At 37.4% G+C, this 14,059-nt stretch overlaps 1 protein-coding gene across 1 annotated transcript in view; it reads left to right on the top strand.

The window, feature by feature from the left end:
* Positions 1 to 14,059, top strand: part of ptprh (protein tyrosine phosphatase receptor type H) — an 85,000-nt gene that overhangs the window by 40,310 nt on the left and 30,631 nt on the right. Inside the window, exons 3-9 of the mRNA XM_053611264.1 lie at positions 4,712 to 4,975; positions 5,733 to 5,996; positions 6,322 to 6,585; positions 6,964 to 7,227; positions 7,607 to 7,870; positions 8,228 to 8,491; positions 8,828 to 9,091. Coding sequence (XP_053467239.1) covers positions 4,712 to 4,975; positions 5,733 to 5,996; positions 6,322 to 6,585; positions 6,964 to 7,227; positions 7,607 to 7,870; positions 8,228 to 8,491; positions 8,828 to 9,091 — 1,848 coding nt within the window. The remainder of the gene's footprint in view (positions 1 to 4,711; positions 4,976 to 5,732; positions 5,997 to 6,321; positions 6,586 to 6,963; positions 7,228 to 7,606; positions 7,871 to 8,227; positions 8,492 to 8,827; positions 9,092 to 14,059) is intronic.

Below are 14,059 nucleotides of genomic sequence, written 5' to 3'. Positions count from 1 at the left end.
TTATTTATGCTGTTCAGTAATAGGTTAAAATTGAGTTTATGCAAGTCTGACAACTTGGCACCAAAATACTGTAAGTAATGTCATCTGTGCTTATGGGGATAAGTAGAGATTGTACTGTAGTATCGGGGTGTTTAATGTTGAGAGCAAGCATAGTGGACTTAGTCCAGTTAATTGAGAAATTGGAAAGTTGGGAATATTCTTTTATTGTGTGGATAGTCTGGCCTTCTGATTCTTACTGCTGATGAGTGGTTTACATCTTGTGGTATGGCCACTATATTTCTGCTTTGAAACAGTAGATTGTGATACCTTCACCCCTGCACTGTGGAGGTTATTGTTGATGTCAATGACTATTGTTTTTGGATTTTTCTTCACAGCTCTCACTATGTTTCTATCATCAATTGTGACTGTTTTCATTGGGCAAACTGGTTGTTAATACACTAGTGGCTTCTTTCTTTTTCAGGACATTCCAAATTGTTGCACTGGCTATGCCCAGTCCTTATGCAATGGCTCTGAATGATATTCATTCTTTTCTCAGCTTCAAAATGGCTTAGACAGATCTCTGACCTTCCTGTTGGCTTATACTTTTTAACAAATGCAGGCTTTACAGGCAAAATCCTGGGCTCAAACTAAGAGTAGACATTTATAGCTATTAATTGTTTAAACTATCAATGTAACAGGGCACACCTGGGTAACAAGAAACACCTGTCAGTTAAATGTTCCCATATTTTTGATCACTTGAAAAATGGGTGGGTTCAAACAAATAATATAAGGAAATGAAAATGTAAGGAAATAAATATAAGGAAATGAAAGCTGAAATTCTGATCTATTTTCTCATGTTCATATTTTCATCTCAAACCCAAATGTATTCAGTGTACAGCAAATTGGCCTTGCCATTCCAATACTTTTGGAACGGGCTGCATTAGCTGCCTTGTATAGATGGAGTTGTTAACTACATTTAAAAAATGGTTTTATGAACACTTGACTGCATATATTACTTTCTTGCCTTCATTGTTACAGCATAGTTTCAAGGACTCAAATTGTGCCACATTTAGAATGCTCAATTGCACACTACATGGCAAAAGTATGTGGACATCTTACCATTACAGCCATATGTGTTTGTTGATTAACCCGTTACAAAAGCATGGGTATTATTATAGAGTTGATCCCCTCTTTCTTGCTATAACAACCTCCAATCTGCTGGGAAGGCTTACCACTACATTTTGAAACATGAGGATTAGTGTTCATTTAGCCACAAAAGCATTAGTGAGGTTTGGCACTTATGTCAGCTGAGAATGCCTGGCACAAAGCTAATGTTCCAATTCCTCCCAAAGGTGTTCAGTGGGGGTTGGCCTCTGTGCAGGCCACTCAGGTTCTTCCAATCCAACTTTGGCAAATCATATCTTTATGCAGCTCATTATGTGCCCAGGACGGTGGCTTAGTGGTTAGCACGTTCGCCTCACACCTGGGGAAGGGTCTGGGGTTCGATTCCCGCTGGGGCCATGTGTGTGCGTGGAGTTTGCATGTTCTCCCCGTGCTGCGGGGGTTTCCTCTGGGTGCTCCGGTTTCCTCCCCCAGTCCAAAGACATGCATGGTAGGCTGATTGGCGTGTCTAAAGTGTCCGTAGTGTATGAATGGGTGTGTGAGTGTGTATGTGATGGACTGGCACCCTGTCCAGGGTGTACCCTGCCTTGTGCCAGATGCTTCCTGGGATAGGCTCCAGGTTCCCCCGTGACCCTGAAAAGGAGTAAGCGGTTGAAAATGGATGGATTATGTGTCCAGGGGCATTGTCATGGTGGAACAGGTTTGGACCCTTGGATCCCACGAAGGGAAAACTTATCACCATGTTCATGTTTTAATAAACAGTACTATGCAAAACTCTTATGTACTTGGGTACATAGTCTCATAGTCCAAACATTGCATGCTACCATACTTTTTTGCAAGTGAATTAGGGCATCTACTTTGTCCAAAATCAGGAGTAATTATAAAACAATCAATTAAGAGAGATTTATTTCACTTTAATTCACTATATCAGAATTCGACTGTGTCATATCACAGCAAATCAGTGACTACAATTCCCATCCTGCACTGCGGCCTACAAACATGGCATGGACTGCAATTCCCAGATCACTCACCATCATTCTAATCATGCACACCTGCATCGAATTCACAGCACAATCACAACCACAGTTTAAAAGGACCTTCTATGCATTCACTCTTTATGAAGTAAATGCTCAGTTGCCTTCTGTTTCTGTCATTACAAGCCTTGAGACCATGTTTGTTTATTCTGGTTTTGACCTTGTTCGTGTTTATGACCTTGTCTCTTTGACTTGCCCAGTTTGGACTGTTTGCCTGATCAATTGACCCTTGCCTGACTATGTACCTTGATTTCTGCCTGATCCATTTAACGTATTAGACTTGTTTTTGTTTCATTAAACTGCCATACCTGCATTTGCTTCTGTCTGTGCCTCCATTATGCGACTGAATACTTCGCCAATAACATGGAAGCAGCAGGAAGGCAAAGGAGACCTCATGCCAAGGTAATAAGGAACACCCTACCGAGACTCAACTCTATCAAGCTTCCTCAATGGGTTGCCATGGATCTCCCAGAGCCATACGATGGATTTTTCGGCTACCCTGAATATTTTTTGTTCAACTGCCAATTACATTTTTTGAGCCTGGCGCACCCCAAGCCTGACCAGAGGACGTGGCTGGGTTCATACTGTACCGGCTTGTGGGCCAAGCACACCAGTGGGCGGAGCGTCTGGCCTGTACAGATTCAAAGGGTCTTCATAATGTAACTCAGTTTGTGGGACTATTGATAAAGGAGTTTGGAGGTCCAGAATACATCCACAACCTGGATGAGTTTTTGGGGAGGGCCAGTCTCATGAATGAACCCCCGAGGCTGTTCACGACCTACTACAAGGTGCCCTCCTCCCCAGAGCTCCAACCTGGGACCCACAAGGTTGTCTCACCTGCCAAGCTCCAGCTGGAGGTCAACATGGCGACCTCCTCTCCAAAGCCCCAGCCGGAGGTCAATGTGGTGACCTCTGCTCCAGAGCTACAGCCTGAGATCCATGAGGTGGTTTCCACTGCAGAGCCCCAGTTGGAGGTCAACATGGCGACCTCCTCCTCAGAGCTTCAGCACAAGACCCATGAGGTTGTCTCATTTCCAGAGCTCCAGCATAAAGTCAAGTTCCTGCTAGAGGTGAACTAGGCGAACTCCCAAGCCAAGTTCCTGCTAGAGGTGAACTAGGCGAACTCCCAAGCCACGTTCCTGTCCGAGGTTTACGAGGCGGACTCCCAAGCCGTGTTCCTGTCCGAGGTCGAAGAGCTGGCTTCCCACGATGCATTCCTGACCGAGGTTGACGAGGCGGCCTCCCGAGACGGGTTCGCGTTCCTGAGCGAGACTGACGACACGGCCAACGGAGTTCTGCTCACGCCCGAGATTGACGACGCGGCCAACCGAGTTCTGCTTTGTGAAGTAAATGCTCAGTCGCCTTCCGTTTCTGTCATTACCACGCCTTGATACCATGTTTGTTTATTATGGTTTTGACCATGTTCATGTTTATGACCTTGTCTTGCCTAGTTTGGACTGTTTGCCTGAACAATTGACCCTTGCCTGCCTATGTACCTTGAGTTCTACCTGATCTTTTGAACTTATTGGATTTGTTGCTGTTTCATTAAACTGCCATACCTGCATTTGCTTCTGTCTGTGCCTCCATTACATGACACACTGGGTCAATTGTTTATATACACCAAGTTTACTGTCTCTGTATGAATACAGAAATGGATTTAATGACTTTTAGATGCTTTTGATTGTCCAATTTTTATAATTAAGAGTTAATTGGGAGTGCACCGATGCTGTATTTGAGGACCTACCTTTAGGTGCTTTTTGCCCTTGATACTACTGGAAAATACAAGCAACTCAGCCAAGACCTCAGAAGAATAACTATGGACTATCACAAGTTCTGTCCTCCTTAGAAGCAATTTCCAAATATCTGGTACCACGAGCATCTCTGTATGCAAATATAAAAATCTTGGGACCACACAAACACTGCATCATTCAGGGAGAAGGCACAAATGAACTCCCAGGGATGAGCAAACTTTGGTACAGAAGGTTCAGTTGAAGGACAAGTTTCTCTTGTCCACAAGACAAGAGCAAAGGAACCAAAGTATGCACAGCCACCATAAAGAGAACCCTACATCACTGTGTCCTGAAAAGGCTGTCATGGAAAAAAAAAGCCCATACTCCAACATCGACATAAAAAAGAAAGACTGAAGTTTGCCAGTGATCACCAAAACTGGCTTTTTTATATATATTGGAGTGGTACTTTCAAAGCAGTTACCTGAATCCCACTGAAAATTGTGAAGTGATATAACATGTCTGAGAGAGGAGGCCCACATGTTCTTTGTGAAGTAAACACTCAGTTCGTACATCGTCTGATCCAGGCCTGTGTTTTGACCTTGTTTTTTGCCTGATGTTTTGGATTACTCTGCTTTACCCTCATTAAAGTGTAATGAAATAAAATGCAATTGGATCCATCTCTACTCATCATTTGAGACAGTGGGTTGTGAAAATTGAGTTTGAATGACTTTAGCCTAGGTGTATGTAAGCTTTTGGCCTCAACTGTATTTGTGATAGTCACACTCAAATATACATAGTTTTTACCATTTTTTGACCATAATTCTTCAAATTCTTTCTCTCTGTTAGCTCTTAGTGATGTTGACAGCATCTCTGTAATAAATCGCACTGAGACAACACTAACATTGCAATGGAATAAAGTAAACAACAACAGCAATTACAATTACACACTGAGCTACAATAGTCAGAACATCAGCATCAGTGGCTCAGAAGAAGGTTCTGCAGTGACATACACAGTCCTAGATCTTACTGCTGGAACTGAGTACAACTTCATTCTCTACACTGTATCTGAAGGAATTCAGAGCACTGGATTCAACTGTCATGCTGTCACTAGTAAGTGTGATCTCTCTTCAGTTAAACTTAAGTTTAAATAACTTTAAATTAAATGTTGCAGTACAAACAGGATAACGTTTTTTTAAATTGATTTCTTTTAATATTTCCGAAAAAGAAGGAACAAAATTCTACATATTTAAAAAATAATTCATATATTTAAATTAAAAAAACAATAATATGAAAGAATAGTTCATTGATGTAGCTACCGATTAGAAATGGGTTTTAAATTTAAATTCATCCTGTGTCATGTCTGTAGACTTCTCTAACTAATCTATTCTGTTGTACTTTTACGTAACCATAATTCTCATGTAAAATGTCTTTTCAAGAACAGTTTGACATTTGTCTATTTAAAATTGTTCTTAAGATATGCTTTCCTGAATTAAACAAATATCCAATTAGGTAGCAATATTTGTCAAATTATAAGGATAGTGAAATGTCTTATGCTGCAGTTTTGAATAGATGATTTATCTATAGTCCTTAATATTGTCTCGACTTTCTAAAAAAGAAACTGGGTCACTGCAGTGTGTCATGACATTTGTATTTCACAATACTTTTGATTTAATAGGATTTGGAAAATATTTTAACCTATTTTAGATTGTGAACTTTGTAGAAGCATGGAAAATGATTATACAGTTGTTGATTAATTATGCTGCTTTATTTTCTGTTTTTGACTATTTGCATTTCAGAATGATTGTCACATGCCAAAAGCAATGACCAAGTTCTCATTCTGAATTTTACAACTCTTTGTTTCTCACAGCTCCCTATGGCGTTGGCAACATTACTATAAAGAATCGCAATGAGACTACATTAATATTGGAATGGAATAAAGTAAACAACAACAGCAATTACAATTACACACTGAGCTACAATAGTCAGAACACCAGCATCAGTGGCTCAGAAGAAGGTTATGCAGTGACATACACAGTCCTAGATCTTATTGCTGGGACTGAATATATCTTCATTCTCTACACAGTTTTTAAAGGAGTTCAGAGTGTGGGGCACAGTTTAACCACTGTCACTAGTAAGTGTGAACTCTCTTAGTAAAACTTACATTTAAATAACATTAAATGAAACTGTTGCAGTACAAACAGTTCTTTCAATAATTTCTTTTAATATTTTATGGAAAAAGGAACAAAATTCTTCATTTAAAAAAATATATCTCATATATTTAAATTAAAGATCAATTAAAAAAACTAGTAGTAAATGTGTTTGTACAGTTGTTGATTAATTATGCTGGTTTATTTTCTGTTTTTTGAATATTTGGAGATCAGAATGATTAAGTGACACAGGACAATAGCAATTACCAAGTTCTCATTCTGAATTTTACAACTCTTTGTTTCTCACAGCTCCCTATGGCGTTGGCAACATTACTATAAAGAATCGCAATGAGACTACATTAATATTGGAATGGGATAAAGTAAATAACAACAGCAATTACAATTACACACTGAGCTACAATAGTCAGAACACCAGCATCAGTGGCTCAGAAGAAGGTTCTGCAGTGACGTACACAGTCCAAGATCTTACTGCTGGGACTGAATACATCTTCATTCTCTACACTGTATTTAAAGGAGTTCAGAGTGTGGGGCACAGTTTAACCACTGTCACTAGTAAGTGTGAACTCTCTTCAGTAAAACTTACATTTAAATAACTGTAAACGAAACTTTTGCATAACAAACAGTTCTTTTAATAATTTCTTTTAATACTTTAGGGGAAAAAAGGAACAAAATTCTTCACATTTAAAAATAGAATTAATATATTTAAATTAAAGATCAATAGAGAAAGAACAAGTAGTTCATGTGTGTGTGCAGTTATTGATGAATTTGCTGCTTTATTTTTTGTTTTTTTGTTTTTTTTGTGTGTGTTTTTTTTTGTTTGTTTGTTTGTTTGTTTTTTAAATATTTGGAGATCAGAATGATTACGTGACACAGGGAAATAGCCATGACCAAGTTCTCATACTGAATTTTACAACTCTTTGTTTCTCACAGCTCCCTATGGCGTTGGCAACATTACTATAAAGAATCGCAATGAGACTGCATTAATATTGGAATGGAATAAAGTAAACAACAACAGCAATTACAATTACACACTGAGCTACAATAGTCAGAACACCAGCATCAGTGGCTCAGAAGAAGGTTCTTCAGTGACATACGCAGTCCTAGATCTTACTGCTGGGACTGAATACATCTTCATTCTCTACACTGTATTTAAAGGAGTTCAGAGTGTGGGGCACAGTTTAACCACTGTCACTAGTAAGTGTGAACTCTCTTCAGTAAAACTTACATTTAAATAACTGTAAACGAAACTTTTGCATAACAAACAGTTCTTTTAATAATTTCTTTTAATACTTTAGGGGAAAAAAGGAACAAAATTCTTCACATTTAAAAATAGAATTAATATATTTAAATTAAAGATCAATAGAGAAAGAACAAGTAGTTCATGTGTGTGTGCAGTTATTGATGAATTTGCTGCTTTATTTTTTGTTTTTTTGTTTTTTTTTGTGTGTGTTTTTTTTTGTTTGTTTGTTTGTTTGTTTTTTAAATATTTGGAGATCAGAATGATTACGTGACACAGGGAAATAGCCATGACCAAGTTCTCATACTGAATTTTACAACTCTTTGTTTCTCACAGCTCCCTATGGCGTTGGCAACATTACTATAAAGAATCGCAATGAGACTGCATTAATATTGGAATGGAATAAAGTAAACAACAACAGCAATTACAATTACACACTGAGCTACAATAGTCAGAACACCAGCATCAGTGGCTCAGAAGAAGGTTCTGCAGTGACATACGCAGTCCTAGATCTTACTGCTGGGACTGAATACATCTTCATTCTCTACACTGTATTTAAAGGAGTTCAGAGTGTGGGGCACAGTTTAACCACTGTCACTAGTAAGTGTGAACTCTCTTCAGTAAAACTTACATTTAAGTAACTGTAAATGAAACTTTTGCAGTACAAACAATTCTTTTAATCATTTTTTTTTATATTTTAATAAAAAAGGAACAAAATTCTTCATATTTAAAAATATAATTAATATATTTACATTAAAGATCAATCAAATGAATGAATAGGTCATGTAGTTCATGTATTTGTACAGTTGTTGATGAATTGTGCTGTTTTATTTACTGTTTTTTTTTTTTTTTTTTTTTTTTTTTTAAATATTTGGAGATCAGAATGATTAAGTGACACAGGGAAATAACCCTGACCAAGTTCTCATTCTGAATTTTACAACTCTTTGTTTCTCACAGCTCCCTATGGCGTTGGCAACATTATTATAAAGAATCGCAATGAATCTGCATTAATATTGGAATGGAATAAAGTAAATAACGACAGCAATTACAATTACACACTGAGCTACAATAGTCAGAACACCAGCATCAGTGGATCAGAAGAAGGTTCTGCAGTGACATACACAGTCCAAGATCTTACTGCTGGGACTGAATACATCTTCATTCTCTACACAGTTTTTAAAGGAGTTCAGAGTGTGGGGCACAGTTTAACCACTGTCACTAGTAAGTGTGAACTCTCTTCAGTAAAACTTACATTTAAATAACTGTAAATGAAACTTTTGCAGTACAAACAGTTCTTTTAATCATTTCTTTTAATATTTTAGGGAAAAAGGAACAAAATTCTTCATTTTTAAAAATATAATTCGTATATTTAAATTAAAGATCAATCAAATGAACGAATAGGTCATGTAGTTCATGTATTTGTACAGTTGTTTATTGTTGAGATGCTGCTTTATTTTCTGTTTTTTGACTATTTGGAGATCAGAATGATTAAGTGACACAGGACAATAGCAATTACCAAGTTCACATTCTGAATTTTCAACTCTTTGTTTCTCACAGCTCCCTATGGCGTTGGCAACATTACTATAAAGAATCGCAATGAGACTACATTAATATTGGAATGGGATAAAGTAAATAACAACAGCAATTACAATTACACACTGAGCTACAATAGTCAGAACACCAGCATCAGTGGCTCAGAAGAAGGTTCTGCAGTGACATACACAGTCCAAGATCTTACTGCTGGGACTGAATACATCTTCATTCTCTACACTGTATTTAAAGGAGTTCAGAGTGTGGGGCACAGTTTAACTACTGTCACTAGTAAGTGTGAACTCTCTTTTTTTACTTCTCCTGTACAAATAGGGGGGGGGGGGGAAACGTTTTTAAAATGAAGTTTCTCTAAAATTATATATATATATATATATATATATATATATATATATATATATATATATATATATATATATATATATATATAAATTTAGAAAAAGAAGAAACCAAAATTCTTCACATTTAAAAATATAATTAATATATTTAAATTAAAAAGCAATCAAATGAAAGAATAGTTAATAGTGATACTACCAATTAGAAATATTTTGAAAACACATGGTGCTTCCAAGTTCATTTCATCATGTGCCCTGTTTGTAGGCTCCTCTAATTAATCTATTCTGTTGCACATTTACTTAACTGTGATTTTGATGTACCCTGTTTTGTGGAGAACAAGAAGTGGTCTGTGTAAAGAGGATGTACTATGAAGTTTGATAATTGAGTTATTAGAGAAGATGATGTCAAGGGTGTGGTTTGCTTTGTACGTTGGTGGTGAGTGCATTGATTCAGATTGAAGGATATTAGATTGTGCATAATGATTACCTGCTAGTTTGGAGATTTAATTTTCAAAGCAGGACCAAAGGGGTGCCATCCTCTGGAAATACAGAAAGAAGAGAATTAATCTATTGCTAAGAGGTTGCCAAGAGGACCAGGAGGACAACAGACCTTAATGATATGAAGTTTGCAGTTTCCAAATAGTAACAATGTAAAATTCTGTGGGTTGATGTAGCAGCCATTTCACAATGTTGCAGTTATCCTTTTTATTATTAATTAATTGGTGTATATAAATTAACAATGTGGAAGAAATATGTTAATAATGAACATGATGAGTACTTATTACAATTCTTATTTGGATTAATTTTGTTTAAAATATTAATTGGTAATTAACACTTCCACATTGCCTTGCCCATTTTAAATTAATGACAAGAAGGGGCTTCATCAGGGCCGGACTTAGGGAGATGGGGGCGACTAGACTTTAGTCATTTTCGGGCCCCACCTCCTCTTCAAATGACTTTAACACAAACACATAGAACAACATGCATCTGTTGTCCCCCTATCTATATAGAGGAGAAATAAGCCACAAACATGACGGTCGGTGTTACTTCCACGAGGGCTTTACTCGAATGGAAAAAAAAAAAACGCATTTTCCTCCAGGTATGTGGGCGGAGACTAAAGTAATCCATCCCAGAGTGCAGGGATGAGACCATCCTAATGGATGACTGATCAGCGTTATACTTGCTTGAATAAATGCATCAATACATCAAAATGGAACAACAGCAAAAAATAAATACTCTTAACTCTCTTTTTAACACTGAACTATTTAACTTGTTACACATCATACATAAGCCCAGTCAAAAACGGAATCATTTATTTATATGACAACTGATTGAAGCTTGAAAAACCTTTTTCAATAAATAAATAAATGGAGGAATAAGTGAATAAATAAAAGTTCAAAGTGATCATGACTTTTGTGCATTGCAATAAACAACTGTTTATTGGGCAGAATAATGAAAAAAATAATTGACATAAAAAATATTGAAAGACACTAAGACCTTTTAGGTAAGGTTGCAGTCATAACAAAGAATTTCTATAACATATAAACAGCAAAGTCTATACGGAGTGCACGGATCTTTAAAAATAACTGTTCTTGATAAGTACTGACATTTTTTAGATTGTATACAAAGTGTTAGGCTGACTCACACCAATATATGACTACATCCCATCACATGCAATTTTTGAGTATAATCTATAACAGAAAAGTAAATGACCACTTCCTCTCTCATTATCATGGCATTTTAAAGATCATTAGTGTTGGTACCTACAGCTGTTTGTTTACTCTAGCAAACGAATTTTTTTTTATATGTAACATGCCTATCTTAGTTAACATTTTATGGTTAATATTAGATTATTTAGCTTATTAGAAATTATAATACAATATAATACAGGAAGTGCTCTCAGTTGCAAGAAGATATCAAAATAACACACTGAAAAAAAGTGCAAGATAAAGAATGAGAGTGATTGGGTGTGTGTGTGTGTGTGTGTGTGTGTGTGTGTGTGTGTGTGTGTGTGTAAGGATACAGAGGCTGATCATTTCAAACAACAACATGCTAAAGAGAAATAGGTAATCAAGTTTTGACTTCATGTATGTACTGTCTGTCATCTCATCATGTGGCATACTTGTTAGAAGTGGCGTTTTCTGGATTTCTTTGCAGGATATCTTTGATAAAATCAGTAAAATTCACTTTTCATAGAATGTCACTCTCAATTGACATCAGAGTGAGATGATTTATTTGTACTGCACTGTTATGGATCTCAGTTTATTTTTTACTAGTCCCATTTTGGAGAAACTGTGCTCCCTACTTGCATTCATGACTGGTAATGTCAGGTAAAGTCTGAGAGCAACATCCACATTTTGGAAGATGGTCTGTAGTTTTCTTTTTCTAATGCAAAATAAAAGTTCCCTTGTAGATGATGGCTATTCATATCAGATGAAGTCTTTAAACTAGATGATTTCTTCACAAAATTTCTTCACAGGTCAGTGTGGTATCTCCTTTGTAGATATGCATATTTTTACACAGATGTTCTGCAGAGAGGGTAGATATGTTGTTTAGGAAACTAAATGCTGAAAATGCTGTTGAGGTCATCATAGGACTGAAAATGGTAATCATCACAACCAGAAACACACCAGATGAGAACTTTTCTCTTCCTGACAAGTCAACATCAGGTGTTGCAGACTCACCCACATGAGTCTTGTGTTTGCTTTGTCATTGTGGGTCTTGTTTGTATGTTGCTGAAACTCTGGGAGACATTGTTTTTGGGCCTCAAACACATCAAATTAATCACTCAAACCAACAATATATTCCTATATTCCTGCAGTGACCTCACCAAATTGGCAGCATTGCACAGGTCCAGCTCCACAGCTTGTCATGTAACACTTGTCCCCTGAAAGCAATTGAGAACTTGATTCCACATAGTGCAAAGAAAAGCAGGCTCAAGTTTGTCCATTTTTTTAATGCAGTGACCTTACATCATTTTGTGATGTCAGGTTCTGTTGTCTTCTGCAATGTTCATCATTGATTCTTGAATATTGTCATCATTTCTGCAGAGTGCCTTGGTGGCCTGTGCATGTGCAGCCCACCTGGTGTCAGAGAGAAATTTAAATGCGGTGGTTTTCATTAGACTGCAATCCTGCTGTTACCACCTTCCATCTAGCTGTGGATTTGGAGCAGAAGTTAAACAAAGTTTGTATGATGTAAAAAAAAATTCTGCAGTGTCTGCGCAGCAGTTTACACTATTAATTCCAACCAGATTCAGTGTGTGCACGGCACACAGCACCCATACTACTAATGGATTAATGTCTTTGATGTGAGCTTGCAGTCCGTTGTACGCTCCTGATATGTTTGCAGCTTTATCCTAGCACTATACAAGGCAGTTACTGATGCTTATGTCTATCTTATGTAAAACTGTGAGCACTGCATCACACAGTGCCTTCCCTGTGTGGCTAGCTATAGGGAGGAATTTTAAGAATCGCTCTTCAACAAGGCCCTCGGGTGAAATATACCTTATGTTAAATGTAAGCTGGTCGATGTGCGTCATGCCGGGAGTTGAATCAATGATAATAGAAAAGTACTTTGCCACTTTCACTTTGGCAGTGATTTCAGAAAGCACTCTATCACCCATTACCTTGATAAATTGTTGTAACTAACATTGCCTTTCGATGACTATCACTATTCCTGTGCTTGGCAAAGCGTCTGATTCAGTCATTAAAAAGTGATTGACCATCACCCTCGGCGAAAAGGCAGCGAGCAAAACAAAATTCACAATCGGTGGAAGGTGAGTATAGCAGCCATTCTCTGCCAAGTATTCACCATTCAAATGCTTGCGTTTGAAATGAGTTTGGGAAAACAATCTCTGATGTTTGTAGTGATGTAATTCCAGACTGCTGGGACTACGGCTGCTCCTAAGGCCATACAGACTTAATATAAATCCATAATGAACTTTTTCACACTATCTGCTGTTACCCAGATGAGGATGGGTTCCCTTCGGTGTCGGGTTCCTTTCAAGGTTTCTTCCTCTTAAAACATCTTAGGGAGTTTTTCCTTGCCACCGTCACCACTCAGTGGCTTGCTCAGTTGGGATAAATTCACACTTTTAATATCTGTATATCATGTTGATATTTCTGTAAAGCTGCTTTGAGACAATGTCTATTGTAAAAAGCGCTATACAAATAAAATTGAAATTGAAATTGAAATGTTCAGAGGCTTTGACATTCGCATCATTATTTTTTACAGGACTCTGGATATTTCCGCACCCAGTAAGCTCACACACTCATCAATTTTACCCCAGCAAGCTGGGTTGGTTGCTAAAGAATCTGTAGGAGTTGTAGGCCTATCTGGTTCAGTCACTGAAAAAGTTGTCATTTCTTCCAATGAGCTAACGGCTTCTGACTGAAGAGATGATGATCCATAAATGGACTGTCCTGCTTGTGAAGTCAAATCAGCTCCAGCGGTTTCTTCCAGCAGGTTGTTTTCTGCTTGCACATCAGGCTGTGGTGTCACAGATGTGAAAAATCCAGTGATCATTTACATTTTACTGAGTGCTTCCTTTTCGCCTTTTTGTCTCTCATTTTTTAGATTTCTTTTAAGCGCGCCACTTTGATACTACTTGTCCGCTATTATAACAGTGACTAATACAGACAGATTTCAACAGCAATGCATCGTCGTCACCACAAATAACCAATCAGCACACATCAAGATGGCTGACGTATAAGTTAACTAATTAAATGCCATCATTCCTTACACAGGCCAGGGCTCGGCAACCATGCTAAACCAGTCAACAAACTTTAAAAGTACGTTTACACGACAACGATGTACTAAAAACTCAAAAGTTTTTCCTTTGCATTTTTGAAAAGTTTTGCGTATAAATGAAAATTTTGTCAAAAAGATCCCCGTTCACACAGAT

This window comes from Ictalurus furcatus, chromosome 23 (assembly GCF_023375685.1).
Source record: "Ictalurus furcatus strain D&B chromosome 23, Billie_1.0, whole genome shotgun sequence".
Classification (NCBI taxonomy): Eukaryota; Metazoa; Chordata; class Actinopteri; order Siluriformes; family Ictaluridae; genus Ictalurus; species Ictalurus furcatus.
Note: the sequence above shows the minus strand (reverse complement) of the source record. Positions and strands in the feature narration are given on the sequence as shown.